Consider the following 15937-nt stretch of genomic DNA (forward strand, 5'->3'; position numbering starts at 1 on the left):
TCCTTTTATCGGTGCAGGTTTCTGCCAGTGAATCAGTCTGCTAGTGGAGACAGGCTAGGAACTGCGGCAGAAGGCACAAGCAAGGCAGTCAAAGCAGAGGTAAGCTGCCTGTACAAATGTGTTCATGGTCTCTTCCTCTGTTGCCTGTCTCCATAAGGATGTGCAGTCTTGCTTTTGTGTAGTTGCTTGTCAGACTAGATAGCCTGCATCCTTTCTGATCTGCAAGGCTGTTTTTATGCATCAAAGTGCATGTTTGCTAAAGTTGAGGAGAGGAAGAATTCTGACCTGTGCCAATGGGAAAAAGGAGTAACTGATGGTTTCATTTTGTTCTACTTGTGTTGGGTTTTTTTCTAAGGATGTAACTGGGGATGCATGAAAATCCTGGTACTGAAAGCACGTGCATAAATTGGACATTTTGTTTCCACAGTTTCAAATGCATTTAAGCTTTCCTTGTAAGTTAAACAGGAGATTCTGGTACCCGCTAGCCACATTAATTGCCCCGGTGCCTTTCTGTCTCATTTACAGTGTATGTGAAAAAAATATTATGACTCTCTCAAGAGTACATTGATTAATTTCTAGAAGGTTTAAAGCTTATTTTCACTGAATATCAGAAGTCTCCAGAAATGGCCTTTTGAATGTATCTTTCAAGTGGTCTCTTCCTCTACTTTTTTTTTTTTAATTAAATATTCCCATTAATTCCAGTTTGCCATGGTAAATGCTGCTCTTCGGTGTTGTTTCATTAGATAAAAAGAGTAGGTGGCTGTTCAAGGCTCCTACAGTCAAGACTTTGCCACTGAAATTAATGAGACAGCGCGTGCCAAACCTTGGACTTAATTGGCACACTCTCTCTGATTTACAAAGAATTCGTCTGGAAGTGCCTTAAAACATGCCAGCTAAGTCAGGTGACAACATAGTACATAGAAAAAAGTATACCCTAAAAAGGGAAACAATCTAGCTACCCCATTGCCTCACCCATTAGTACAAAAACAAACTGGACTTAAGCTGAACTTTTCAGTTTCGTTCCCAAATGATGTTTCCACATGCAGAAAGAGAGAAACATGTTTTACTTCTATTTGAACTGAATAAAACAGCAGGAAGCAGTGGAGTATCAACTGTAAAACTGTTGCTTCCAGAGCACACAGGTGGGAGGATTTCTGTTCTATTGACATGTGCTGGTTTTGGCTGGGATAGAGTTAATTTTCTTCACAGTAGCTAGTATGGGGCTGTGTTTTGGATTTGTGCTGGAAGCAGTGTTGATAACACGGGGATGTTTCAGTTACTGCTGAGCAGTGCTGACACAGAGTCAAGGCCTTTTCTGCTTCTCACCCCACCCCACCAGCGAGCAGGCTGGGGGTGCACAAGAAGTTGGGAGGGGGCACAGCCAGGACAGCTGACCCCAACTGACCCAAGGGATATCCCACACCATGTGACGTCATGCTCAGCATATAAAGCTGGGGGAAGAAGAAGGAAGGGGGGGACGTTCGGAGCGATGGTGTTTGTCTTCCCAAGTCACCATTACAGGTGATGGAGCCCTGCTTTCCTGGAGATGGCTGAACACCTGCCTGCCGATGGGAAGGAGTGAATGAATTCCTTGTTTTGCTTTGCTTGCGTGTGCGTGGCTTTTGCTTTACCTATTAAACTGTCTTTATCTCAACTCACAAGTTTTCTCACTTTTACTCTTCTGATTCTCTTCCCCATCCCACTGGGGGGGAGTGAGCGAGTGGCTGTGTGGGGCTTAGTCGCCGTCTGGGGTTAAACCATGACATGAAAGAAGAATGGAAGTGTTCACCTACAAAGTGGATAGACTAGAGTGAGTTTGGATGCCAGTACTAAAATCAAGGACATATCCCAGTTTTGGTTTAATCCAAATGTTCTAGTGACTCAAAGGGTATGACAGAATTAATCAAAAATGAAAAGAATTGAGAACTCCCTGCCTCATGAAGAAGTTCAGAGAGAACAAATCTCTTGGCTATCCTTTCCAGGCTCTCCAAATCTTAAAAATCTTCCCCGTGATACGTCAGAAAATATACTCTGTTTTTATGACCTGTTTCCTCTATGCTGATTACAAAGGTGGCTACAGCTAAAAAGCAGGGCACTAACTAGATAGAATTCACTCTGCAATTTCAGTTCAGAAAAGCTTCCCTGGGACCAACAGTCAACCCCAAAATCCCACGAAAATGCAGTCTTTCCTCCAGGTGGCCAAGGCACAGATTTACAATAGGGAGGACCATACATGAGAAAGGAACGAACTCATGGCACACACTAGCACTGATATCATACAAGCACATTCCCCCAGGTCTGTTCCACATCTTCCTGGAGCCCTTCACTCACTCCTGGTCTCCACTACATGGCGTGAGCTGTGGACAGTCCCTCCTCACACAGGTACTTATTCTGGCAGCCCCCTGAGGAACAGACCTTGGGCAACCTTCAGGAGACTCCCCACCTGGGTCTTCATGTGGAATTCCACTGCACTCTCTTCCTAAAGCAAACACCCCGGCATGTGCTCTTTCACACAGCCCCAAGATGTGGTGCCTCCTCGTGCTGCTCTGCTCCCAAGGAATTGCCTTTTCAGCAGGATTCACAGCACCCTCCACTCTGAATTCAGACAAAAGCCAGTACAGGAAGACTCGCAACCCCGAATGCTTTATGAACGTTGTAAGTTGCGTCACTTTCTCTCCCTTTCTTCCTAAATTGTCTCTCCCAGTACCACTACCACCGCCCCATCACTATCAGTCCCTGTCAGGAGGCTAAAAGGAGGACCCCTTCAAAGGGGTCCCTCCAGCATTGTGGTAGGGAGCACCGGCCTAGAAGAAACCTTGATGCTCCTATCCAAAAAGTCTGAGCTGCCAGAGAGAAGAATTCCCTTGCGGTGGAGGCAAAGCCCGGTTTCTAGTCTCAAGGGAAGCAAAGCCCTCCCCTTCTGTAACAACCTGCTTGCTCAGCAGAGTGGCAAGGCAGGTTGAATCCCTTCTTCAACCTGCAGATCCACACAACACAAAGTGATCCAAGACCCCTTGCTCTGAATCACCAAAGATTTCCTCACAATAGTGGCAAGAATGTAATAGGTGGTGCTCTGAGTGAGTCTGTAATAGGAGACCCACCCTCCCTGGCTTGCCTAACCACACTTTGGCGAGAAACGATTCATTATGGCCCAAACCCCACATCTTTTGGCACTGTCTTATACAGATACTGCCGCATGTTTACTCTCTAGAAAGGTATGAGCTGCATCAGCCTTGCACAGCAGGACAAGCTACCTCCCAAAGGTTAGTCGCTCAGTACAGGTCTGCTTTGTCCCATAATATGGGGTCAACTACCAGACAACTACCCCCTAAGCAGGTCTGAAGAAGACTTGTGATGCATCTTTTTACAAGACCTGTAATATTTTTTCCCAGCCATGGTCCCTGCGGCCAGGGGCCTTGCGCTACCACCACAGAACAGCCTACGTCCACACCGCTCAGCTTGGTTACCCTCCAAAGCACGACGGCTTCATCCGAGCTGTGTAACAGCATCATCCCCAAAGTCTAAAAGAACAAAGATGCATCCAGGAAAAGTGGTGGAGAGCACTGGGATGCTCGGGGAAAAGCTACTCCCGGGACAGTCCTGACACATGACAGCACGTACAACCAAGCCGCAGGGCCCAGGAACAGTCTCATTTACTGCGCAGGTGAACTCTGTCGTCCTGCTGCTCTTACAAGCCTGTGCAGTGCTTGGGTACCACTGCAATTACTACCTAGCCAAAACCTAAGCAACATGGGCTATGTCTGGCAAGCTCCAAGTATAACTAGGTGCTTCTACCTGAGCAAACGCAGCTCTTGGTATTTCAATTTGAGAGGTACAGCATTAAAGAGCATACACAAACCACATCGCACAAACACAGCTCAACCGCTCTCCCTGCCGTTTGCATCCTCCAGCCTCCGTGGCTATGGTATAGCATAGATCTGATCATCCCCAAAAGAGAGAGGCACGGGTTGTGCTGTCCTGCAGGAATCCCTTTTGGGTCCCTTCCTACCAGTACAACACAGAGCAGTAGAGAAAAAGCCAGCGATATGTTATCACACGCATCTTCCCAGCATGTTCTGGGCTAGTTTCACATTCCTGGCCAGAAGCAGCCTCTAGACACCTTCTCCACTCATCTCTACGCTGTAAGTGCATGTTAACAAGCTCTCCTTTGGCTTCCCACAGAGTGAAATTATCAGATATCATGGATACCCCAGTGAGGAATATCAAGTTACTACGGAGGATGGATACATTCTTGGTGTCTTCAGAATTCCCGCTGGGAGGAACAGCCAAAATACAGGTGTGACATAGTTACAGGACGTAAGGAAGGTCTGAGAGCCTACTCTTACATGGGTCCCCCATCTTTCCCCTATCTTTCCCCTTTGCACATGCAATGGCATGTTCCACACCTTTCCATCTCAGCAAGAGCACCTAGTCAGGAATGTGGCCTGAATTCTGTATATAGGTTTAAAAACTCCTGCAAAACCAGGCTCTGCACCCCAGTTTTAACTACACATTACTTACTACTACAGCATAAGAAAACCCTCTTCTTTTACAGGGAAAAAGCCTGCAGTCTTGCTACACCATGGTACTTTAGGAGATTCTATTCACTGGATTTCCAACCTGCCCAACAACAGCCTAGGCTTCATCCTCGCAGATGCCGGCTATGACGTCTGGATGGGAAACAGCCGAGGGGACACCTGGTCTTTAAAACACAAGACCCTTAAGCCCTGCCAGAAAGAGTTCTGGCAGTTCAGGTAGTCCATGGAGAAAGAACTGCTGAAGAAAGCAACTTTCAGGGGACTAGCAAGCTTGGGTAGTTAATATTGGGATGCAGAACCTTTCTCCTTCTGGTTACATGAAATAATCCCCTTCTGGATTATATGAGAACCCTATTGGTTTTCATATAATCTGACTTCTACTGGGACACGCAACATCTAAGGATACTAGACCAACTCTTTTCCCCAGATGCAGCCACTTCTGGGCATGTCAGGGGGGTCATAAGAAGGACTTGGCTACATGATCTGGACAGGCCCTTCTGGAATCAGCACATACAGAAGCAAAGCTGGAATTACACGGGCCACCTTTGTCCATACACAGTGCTGGTTTCTTTGGGGAAAACACTTCCAAAACTGGGAGGCATCTGTAACCTTGAAGTCTCCCACCAGATACCATGTCCCAAGTGCGGACAAGAGAGGAGACTGCTCAGCTCAATCTAGAAACCTGATCTATCACAACTGATCTTAACTGAGAGAGAAATATTTTTTGTAACCCATGTTGGTGAGAGCAATATTTAAATTCAGGTCCCCAAGGGCTGCAGCTGACAGGCGAAACTGGCACCTCCTCCACAGAGAGCCCAAGGCATCAGGTAGCCTGGCAGTACAGCTGCGTCTCTCTGCCCCCTTTCTCAACTCAAGCAAGAACACAGACAAAGTGTGCAACCTCGTCTTTCAATGGGTCCTGCTCGGTGCAATGAAAACTGACATTCAGTAACTCACCCTGTGATAGCCGAATTGTCTGCTAGCTTTTTGTGTTTCTCCCCTTTAGTTTCGATGAGATAGGTAAATACGATATTCCAGCAGAGCTGTACTTCATCATGAATAAAACTGGGCAGAAGGATGTATACTATGTTGGTCACTCAGAGGCTTCAACTGCAGGTAATGTTAGGACTGCCTGGGTACAAAACAGTTAACATCGCTACCTGATTGGAATATGTCTCTCTCTGTTAACTATCTTTCTTTCTCATAAAAAGTTATTAGAGGAAGAAGTACTTTCTAAACTGACACTTGCAAAGTATGGGAAACTTTTCTAAGAACTGTTCTATCTGAAACAAGCAAATAATAGATGATCCAAAACCACTTTTAACTTCTGTAAGTAAGGATTACTGATATATAAAAGCTATTATTTACCAGGTACCCTGTACTATAGTTTGCTAAATATCTTTTCTCATTACACTCTAAGCATTTATTGTTGTTTTTTCAGTCTTCCAGCAATTTGATGTTTTCCTTAAAGTTTCAGTAACAATGAGCTTTTATTAATCTCAGTTTTTAAGATGTATATGTCAAATCCTCATGGATTAGATGTAAATACTAACACAACAGTCCATGAAACAGTTCAAACAACAGAAGACAAAAACCATAAAATTACTAAGTCTCATAACTTAATGCCAGACTTACTATTTAAAGCATAGTTCATATACATGACTAACTCACCACATTATTATTTAAAAACAAATTACCAGACACTGGAAATTAGAAAAGAAAGATCAATGCCAAAAACTTCTTTGCTATTAGCACCTGCGTATAAACATCAACTCACTTACGGTCTTTGAATGTTGTTAGTATCTATGATTTACATATAAGATCCATGAGTAGATACTGGGGTTTACACCATGGTGTGCCATTGCCCTTTTACAAAAATAAACTTGGAAACAGAGCAGAAAATGGGGGGAAGTGGCATGTGGCCACATTCTTAGTCAATTATTTTCCTTTCTTCTCATAAGTGTATTCTAAGGGTCTTTTGGCAGAACAAATCATTCAGGCCAAGACAACACCTTGTTTATCTTTAGATACCTGTGTTTCAGGCAACCAGTTAAAGTTCTCACCAAATCCATCGGCGGAGAAATTTGGACATGTTCAGAAAACAGGATAGGATGCACCTCCTCTCCTTTCCTTTCCTTTCCTCCCCACATGCTTCTTTTATGTGTGTATTCACTCTCACCCGAGTTTGCACGTAGTTACAAATAAAAAATTCTGCTTTTAACCTACCAACTTTCAGATAATTATTGTATTACTGCATGCCAGCATAAACATATACAGTCTTTTAGAGACTGCAAGGTGAAAAACTCATTATTTTATTACAGTTTGGGGAACTTTAGAGGGAACCTGTATTAAGAAAATCTGATTAATGCATCTTCTCCCATAAAAATGGCCTTAATGCAAAATTATCAGTTCTTAGAAAGTCAATATCTGGACATGCTCTAATGAACCTGTATCTTTAGAATGAACTCTGCCTCCCAAATAAAAGTTTCAAGAAAAAAGTATTTTCCTTAGGTCTGCAGCACAGAAATGGACAACAACCAATGGGCTGCCAATCTAGTCTCTCTTCTTTGCTGCCTACTCCTTTTTTATTTATTTGGTCTGTAGAGATCTCTTCACTAACTGGACTTGTGTCTTCTGTGTTTGCAGGCTTCGTAGCATTTTCTACTTACCCTGAGTTGGCTCAAAGGGTTAAAGTGTTCTTTGCTTTGGGACCAGTAACCACAATCACACATGCTACCAGTCCTCTGGTAACATTTGCACGTCTTCCCCAATCACTGATCAGGGTATGTCATTCCTCTTTCTAAAAGACATAACTGTCTGCTTTGTCTCTACTGGATTCTCTCAACCTGAACTGATTTTAAGGGGGTGATGAGTTAAGAATGAATTCAGTGTATCAGACTTCTGACAGTGCTGGCGGACTTCAGACTTTCCACAGAGCTAAGCTGCAAGGCTTGACACGGTATCTCTTTTGGAACTTCTTTAACATAACAGGTATACTTTCACCATTATTTGTTTAAATCAAATATTTTTGAAGGAAGCTCACAAATACCAGAATAAAAGGAGTCTAACATAGTCTACTAAATCTAGCCTTAAGCACTAGTAGAAAACCACAAATAAGATATTGCACATCTCAATTTTATTAGACATGCAGTTCCTTTATGCTTGTGAAATACTTGTAAAATGATAAAGGTATTTCCCTTTAAGTTTCCTATTTCAGACCAGAATTTGCCATTTTAATAGAATTTGCTGGGAATGGTGGAAATCCTGCATGCTATACTTTATGTCAAACTGCAGGAGCACATGTTCTTTCTGTCCAAGCTGTACCCATTACGTGACTATAGAGCCTCCAGCTCTACACCCTTCTCATTTGTCTGGTCCCTCTCTACTTAGTAGCAATATTCACAGTACAGTTTGTGCACCTGCCTGGAAGAAACAGTAGGGCAAAAAGGGACTTCCTATACTCTGCAGTCATGAGTGCAGCCAACGGTCCTTTCTCACCGAGGTCAGCACACTAAAACCAGATGGATAGTGACCTCCAGGACTCATGCCTAATAATAAGAAGCAGGAAGAACATGTGGTGTGCTCTTAGGAAGAACAGACTTTAAAGGATACTGGGATGGCAAGCAGTTTCAGCAATCTTAGTTAAGAGGCGAGGCTATTAGAAAAGAGGGAGTGACAGTTTTCTGCATAAAATAATCCTGCAACAAGGAGGAAAAAAAAAAGTTTTGCACTTTTCCTCACCTCAGTTACTACTTGGCTGCAAAGGAGCTCTTCACCAGAATGAACTGCTGAAAGGGCCTCTAACATGGATCTGCAGATCTCTGGGAAAAGTTTGCGGCAGTATCTTCTGCTACATAGCTGGGGACAGGATACAAAATCTGAACACGGTAAGCATGTCCAAGAACACTTTAATACAAGTAAAGCTAAAGTAATTTTGAAGGAAAACAACTTTTCTGTCTGATGTCTACATACAGTTGCAGGGACATAGAGAAATGTGTTGGGGTTTTCCAGTAATGACAACTAGAACATGTCTGTTCTCCAGAGGCCTTTGATCTGTCATACTCAGACGATTTAACAAGCTTTCCCATAAAAAGCTCCCACACATGTAGCCTCATTGTGCTTGAGCAGACAGTCTATTAACAATCCTCCTCTACCAATTAAGCACAGCACTATTTAAAAGCATCACACAAACTGTAGAAACTGGGAAAAACAAAGGCCATACACACTCCCCAAGTGATGTTTTCCATATGACTAAGCACTAACATGGGAAAGACTCTCCCAAAGGGATAAAATTCTACATACTCATTCCTACTGTAAACTCACATATTTCTGAGTCTCTCCTCAACTTTCTTTTTGATATTTGAAGAATATCCTATTAAAATGGGGTTTTAACACAGCAGCAGTATGTTGCTCAGGTCCTTCACAGCTTTATTCTGTTACAGCACGGGTTCCATGCCTTTATAACATTTCTGCTTTCTCTCCAGAGTCGAACAGATGCATACGTAGGACATTCCCCTGCTGGAACATCAGTACAGAACATTATTCATTGGCATCAGGTATAACTGCGCACTGACATATAAACAGACTCTTACTACTGCTTTTTATGCAACTGACAGCCTCCAGGGAAGTCCAGAGGCGGTGGATCTGGGAAACTGCCCATCACATCTTCTCACATGCGGCTGTGAGCACCTGCCACAGAGGGAGCACTGTTTCCCATGGCTCACCAGACCATTACCTGAATTGCCCCTTTGGTATCAGGCACTGAGGTTTCCCCAGGGCACACCAGGGCTCTCCGCATGTTGGGCTCTAATGGCTTCCAGCCTTCATCTTTATTTATGCCTTGAAAGCTGCAGAAGTGAACGCAAGCGTGGTCTAGGCACTTGGCAGGCAGTAGGAGGATAGTGGAAACTTGAGCAGCCAGGGGATGATCCAGACAAAGAAGTGATCCAGGTTAAAGCTTTTCTCCCGGAGGAGAATTAATTGCAGCCTGGATCACCTCCCAAAGCCAATTAATCACACAAACACTTCTGCTGGCACAATGGCAAAGTGGGGAACTGCCTCTTCTGCTGGCATCTTACGCCACTCTCAGACCTAAGCTTGTTCTGCCTATGATCCAAATCAGACCAGGGCAAGAGAGCATCGGCTCAGAAACACATCACTGTACGTGCACAAAATTGTGGCCACTTCTGCCAACACTTAAATATATGCATGCTCCTGCACACACCCCTGACTAAAATTCCCAGGATGCAGACCACCAGCACCCAGAGCCAGAAAATAGACAAGCTAGTAGATTTCTAGCATATCCTCAGTTACTTAAAGGTTTGGATAAAAAAAAAAATGCACACGTCTTCAGTAAGATGGATTCATCTTTTATTATTTTTTTTTCCCTTTTAGACAAAGCACATTCAAGAAGACAAGAGTTTAGTGTTAAGCTAATCACACACTGCTCCCAATAGCCAAACTCTTGTAAGAAGTACAGAGCCTCTGGACATGTTGCCACTACTGTGAGCAGACCAGGCAAAACTGACACACAAAAGACAAGATGTGTAAGGAGAGATTGTATATTACACTAGACTAGTAATAGCCCTGACACACCTCCGCGTCACGAACAGGGACCCCAACTTTAGCTAACTAAGATAGTCAAGCAAAATTTTAATAACAAAACGTACCAAGGGTGGCGGCTGACGATCCGGAGAGGAAGTTAGCAAGAGCAAAGGCAATGAAGCCACTCGCCCTACGATCCACCCTTAGTACCCCTGGAAGCCTGCAACCAGAGGAAGGGGTGGGAGTAACTCACTGTCCACTGCCTGAGCCTTGGCTTCAATCACAGGCAGGAAAACGCCTCCTGCAATCTGCTGCTTGGTCTCTCAACACTTACATTTCATCTGTTCTTTTAACAGCTAACACGTGCAGACCAATTTCAAGCTTATGACTATGGCTCTAAGGAAAACATGAAGAAATACAACCAGGTAAGGCAATACGGTTTCCCTGAGAACTCATCCTCAGGTCCTGGCAAAACTAAGAACAGAAAAGTTCAGATTTGAGCACCTTGAGTGCTACAGAAAGAGGGAGAGAGTGGTCTGAGATAATGTTTCACCTGAATCTAATACTCACACGTGTAAAAGTCTATTGACAGACAAGGCGTAGACAGTTCCTCACAGACAGGTAACAGAAGTTCCTTTTGCCTCCCCTACTGATGCAGGGATGTGTCCAACGACATGTCAATTTACCTGCCATTCCCAAAAGGCTAAGAGCCACACCCAAGTCCTAGGGCTGGGTGAGTATGGAGCTCTTCACTCCCCCAAAAATCCTCAAGGTCTGCCTTTCAGTTAAACACTAGGCTGGAAAAAAAAAAAAAAAAAAAAAAAAAAAGTGGAAATGTATACCTTGGTTTTGGGAAGCTACTTACCACAAAAATAAAACAGAAGGCATGATTCAGTACAGCACAGTGGAGACTACTGCTGTGGTGAACGAATGTAGCCTGTACGGAAAAAAGGAAATGGGCAAAACTTGGTCACTAGGAGCTTTGGTTACTGCCTAATCAACACTCAGAAACGCTGCGCTCCTCCTGTAACACTGATAACTTGCCTGACAGTTTTCTGAGATTTGATCAGATCAGTTGACTTGTAGTGAGCTTTTCTGAGTCAGGGCAGATTATTTTATGGGTGACACATTATTTTACAGGTGGAGAAAGACTCCAAAGATTTCTCAGACACCTTCCATCCACACATAAGGTCTTTAAACACTGAAGTTTAAATTTAGGAACAGGCAATGTTCTATTCCCAATACTTTGGCTGGTTAGGAAACTGCCCAAAAAAGCAGTCAATGAGAAAAACAACAGAACCACCTTTAGATAGTAGGGGTCAATTTAAAAGCATCTGGTACATGGTCCCTTACCACCCCGTAGACAAATAAACATCCTGCATTAAGTCATTTGGCTTAGGTCTCAGAAGATCCCCATTCTACTCTTCCGTGTTTCTTTGATTTCCTCTGTGAGGATAGGCAAGGCAAGTATGTTCACGGGCTATTACTCCATCAGTAGCAACAGTGTGACCTAAAGAGAGTGTCAAGTGAAGTCTGGAGCAATACAACTGAAAGTCTTTCACTTCATGCCCCATAAAAGCATGAAGAGGACCCTACATAAGCCAAAAATGGGACACACATGAACAACAACTCTGCATTTCTTGCCTGGTAAACACAGACACTGCTGTTTCCATATCCCCACCTCTGAAGGGCACAAGCAGGTGTCAAACTGCAGGACAACTCCTAGCCATGCATTAAGGAAAGACACAGGAATAGGGTGGATCATTCCTTTTCATGGTAGACAAGGAACGGGGTTAGGGAAACAAACACTAAGAGGGTGGCCTTCATCCTTACTGCTTTACTGTAGTGAGTGCAGAAGGGAGGGAGCGATGCTCGCACAGAATCCTTTCTCCAGACACAACTTCTGATAAAAGAGCATTCACTCAGGTCTCCTCTCTTTCTTGCAGTCTACTCCTCCTGTGTACGAGATAGAGAAGATAAGCACACCAATTGCCGTTTGGAGTGGTGGACGTGACAAATTTGCAGTTCCGAAAGACATGGCAAAGCTACTTCCTCGGATTACTAATCTCATTTACCATGAGCATTTTCCTGCTTGGGGACATCTTGATTTCATCTGGGGCCTTGATGCAACTGAGAAAATGTATCGGAAAATCATTGAACTAATAGCAAAACACCCTTAAAGCTTCACACAGGGAATTCATTCATCCAGTAAAAACCCCTAAGATTTTTATTTAGCAGTAGAATATGGGTATAGGAATTGGCATAGGGGTTTACCCTATGGTAAATGGGTTTACCCTATGGCTTATGCAAACCACTGTTGATTGGTTTGCCATTTTTTTTACATTGTTTTCCATGGTGTTACATTATTTTGGTGACTGCAGTGTCTCGGAGGAAGTTGAGGTACAGGGGGATGACTGCTGAAAATACAAACATATTAGAAGGAACACTTCAGGGATCACTTACTTTGGAAGATTTTACCTTTTATAGGACTGATTTTGCTACAGCTAAGATTTCATTATCTCTTCCCTTGTAGATCAATACCACATATTCCACCTGAGACAGAGGTGTTACCCCATGAAAACCCCAAAATTGGAGATACTAATTTCTCTGTTGGAGTATTACTGATCTTTGTTTAAATTAAATCATCTATCCTCTTGATAGAGTGTTTTGCCTGTTTTCCTCTCCTCACATTACCAACAGCAGCAAGCCAGACCCAGAAGACCTTCAGTTGTAAGACTACCCTGACATCTAAGCAGACAGTAGTTGGCTTTAATGGCCCAAACGCCAAGGAATCCAACATCAGAAAACTTATGTCAGAGAGAAATCACTTGATTGTTGGACAGATGCAGATACTCGCTTACCTTCACACTAACTAATGGTTTGTTAACCCCATTACTACAAAGAGCACAACTGTCTTCATGCTCATAACCTGGCAACTGAGGATTGAGGAGATGCAGACACAGCAGCAGCCTGCACATAAAGGACAACAGCATCCTTCTCAAGAACTATTCCTGGTACTGTCAGTAAAGAAGTTGTTTCAATTTCTTCTAGCTTCTCAGTTCATTGTGTTAGCATGTCCCAGTTGCTCACCTACAAGATTATTCTAGGAGGTGAAAGATCACATCAAAGGGGTCATCAGTACAGGCCAAGACAGGGTAGCTCAAGCACTGTGGGTGTTTCTGGGTGGAGGCTTAAGCCCACATTCCTCAATCAAGACTTGTGGCAAATGAAACCCATTTGATGATAATCTGGGAGATAGACATCGATATATAAGCAAAACATGTTTGTCTCATGCAATATAGAAAACACATGCTAAGGAGATGACACACCTTCTCTAGCAGCAACCTTCCCAGCAGGGTTCCCTTCTGGGGGTGTTGGCAGTCCAAGACACAGAGATTGCAAAGTGACTACTCTCACTTACACCACATTATTTGTAAACCCCAGTGTCCTGACTGCCCCAGAGAACTCAAAACAGACCTAGCCCACCTCCACAAGGTAACAGGGCAGACCTGGCCACAGGCACATCAAACATTACACCCAATACAAACATGAGCTCTAGGTCTGAAGGGAGGGGGAGCAGGACCAAAATTCCAGCTCAGGTAAAGAGGAAGCGAGCACCTCTTTGAACTGTCTGGCAGCAAAGCCCTTCACCTCTGCTCTCACTCACACTTCTGCCACACCACCTAACGTTCAGACAAGATGTACACGATGAACCTGACAGCATGACACTGCACAAAACATACGATGGAAGGGAGGGAAAACAAAGGATCGCAACACCAAACTCCTTCTACCCTCACCAGTGGTGCCTTTTCCCTGCCACAGCATCAGAGCTAGCCATGAACTAACTCCATGAACCAGAGCACATGGCTCTGCCCGACTGAAGAAAGCAAATGGCAGACACTGGGGACTGCCCTTTCTGGGAGATGAATGAAGGGGGATCTAGCAGTTCCTCAAAACCTGCTTGTGTGGACACAGGTCTGAGATTAAGCTCACTCAGCTTGGAAGCAGCCACCAAGGGGCACTCCAGGACATCAAGTTCAAACTTCTCTAGAGGGTCTTCCTGTGCCGTACAAGAAGAACCAGCCACAGACACACCCTGCAACAGGTTACAGGGAAGCATTCAGGTCAGTGACCAACACTGCTTGGGAAAGAACGCAACGCGCAGTGACTTCCATACTGAACACCTAAATCAGCCTAATGTTCAACCTAACATCACCTCTGACCTGAGTTTTACAAAGGATTGCCAAATTCTCTAATGGAAGACAACAATTTCCAAATGCTTATTAGATAGGCTCTCCATTTGCCAGAGACCAAACATTTGCAACCAAATGTTATCTTCTTACTGCCATCCATCAGGAATGCAGTCTTAGAATGGCCAGTGTCTGGACAAGAGGAACACCCATCCCTTACACTTCCCTTCGGAAGACTGTTAGCTACCCAGACAACATGCTTGTAGCACTGTAAGGGTCCCCTTGCACATCTGCTTGAGGTTGGGATTAGCTCAACAGCCCCACTGAGCACAGAGAAACCCCTCCATGGCACGGACCGGAGCCTTTTTTTTATAACACTTCCAGCCAAACTCAGCGAACCACCGGTGTCACATGAAGAATACAAGCAAACAAGGGGAGTGCTCATACAAACAGGATTTTCATTGCTTGCCCAAATCAGCCCCTCCTGTTCTTAAAGCCAGGACTGAGACCTGTTGTCCTTTACCCCAGCCATCAGCACCAAGAGTGGCACTTCAAGGCTGGGATGCCAAGCAGGCAGAAGAGCCATGCACACAACGAAAGGAAGGAAAAGAAATGCCCTTACCATGCCTGGGGAGGGGGAGGATGAGCTAAATACTTAGCTACATATGGTATCTTAGACCATATGTAGGCTTCGGCGTCCAGGTTTGTGCCCCAGGAAAGACATCAATACATTTCAATATCTGCTTAGCGAGTTCAGCAGAAGGCCACAAAAAGGTCATCCAAACTTATCATGGAGCAACTGCTGTGTTGGCTAGACATTCCTAGCAGAGATCTGGGCCAGCTCAGAGCACTGCACTGCACGGCCTCCTCGGAAACCCAGGCTGACAGCCTCTCTTCCTACTGCAACCCCCTACCTCCTCTGCCTTAGGGGAGAAAGTCCCCTCCCCTCCAGCGATCCCTCTTCCCAGGTACCACATACTGACCACTGCACCCTCATTTAAACCTTCCTCCTCTTCCTTCTTACTCATAGACACCTTCCCCAGCAACAGTGCTAACTGTGTTTCCCCTCAGGTAGCCACATCCCAGGTGTAGGTTAGTCCAGGTGAGGCACGTGTGCCCGCCAGTACCCAAGCGATGGCCGGACCGACACCAGGAACGTGGGAAACGCGGAGGGGAGACACGCCAGGTGAGTACGGGCCACGCTGCGGAAGCCCCCCTTGAGGTCCCTCCGCCCTCGCCCGCCTCCACTCACGCACGGCACCTCCCGCGCTCGCCGCCGCTTCCCCTCGCCCTCCCGGGCAGCCGTTGGGCTGCAACGGCGGCCCCGTGCGCGCGGCGGCGCCCGCGGCCGTTGGGCTGTAGGGGCGGGCGGCGGCGGACCCCGCGGCGCAGAGCGGGACGCGGCCACGCCGCTCGCCCCGGCGCCGCGCAGGCTCCTCCCTTCGCCCCGCACCGTAACCTGGGCCGGCTGCGGCGGCGCAAGGCGCTCGGCTCGGCTCCTCTCCGCGGCGCCGCCGGCACCTGCCGCCCCGCCCCGCCCGCCGCTCCCGCGCAGGGCGCCCAGGGCACCGGAGTCCCGGCGGGGCGAGGCCGGGCGGCGGAGGCCCAGGCCGCCCCGCCGCTCCTGCCTCCCCCCCCCCCCCCGCCCCGCGGCGGGGCGGGCGC

General features: G+C 45.7%; 1 protein-coding gene across 1 annotated transcript; it reads left to right on the forward strand.

The window, feature by feature from the left end:
* Positions 1–15: 15 nt before the first annotated feature.
* LOC143160680 (lysosomal acid lipase/cholesteryl ester hydrolase-like) lies at positions 16–13115 on the forward strand. The gene is made up of 10 exons (XM_076338710.1): positions 16–99; positions 2517–2655; positions 4183–4297; positions 4556–4754; positions 5545–5654; positions 7185–7321; positions 8285–8425; positions 9023–9094; positions 10439–10507; positions 12029–13115. The coding sequence occupies exons 2-10, from the start codon at positions 2524–2526 to the stop codon at positions 12260–12262; spliced, it is 1209 nt and encodes a 402-aa protein (XP_076194825.1). The 5' UTR covers positions 16–99; positions 2517–2523; the 3' UTR covers positions 12263–13115.
* The last annotated feature ends 2822 nt before the right edge of the window (positions 13116–15937 follow it).

The sequence above is a fragment of the Aptenodytes patagonicus genome, chromosome 5 (assembly GCF_965638725.1).
Source record: "Aptenodytes patagonicus chromosome 5, bAptPat1.pri.cur, whole genome shotgun sequence".
In the NCBI taxonomy this organism is placed as follows: Eukaryota; Metazoa; Chordata; class Aves; order Sphenisciformes; family Spheniscidae; genus Aptenodytes; species Aptenodytes patagonicus.

Coding starts and splice junctions, on each gene's coding strand:
- LOC143160680 (XM_076338710.1), top strand. CDS start 2,524: ATGTGGTGCCTCCTCGTGCTGCTCTGCTCCCAAGGAATTGCCTTTTCA. Junction 2,656..4,182: donor CCGAATGCTTTATGAACGTT/GTAAGTTGCGTC, acceptor GGCTTCCCACAG/AGTGAAATTATCAGATATCA. Junction 4,755..5,544: donor AAAGAGTTCTGGCAGTTCAG/GTAGTCCATGGA, acceptor TCTCCCCTTTAG/TTTCGATGAGATAGGTAAAT.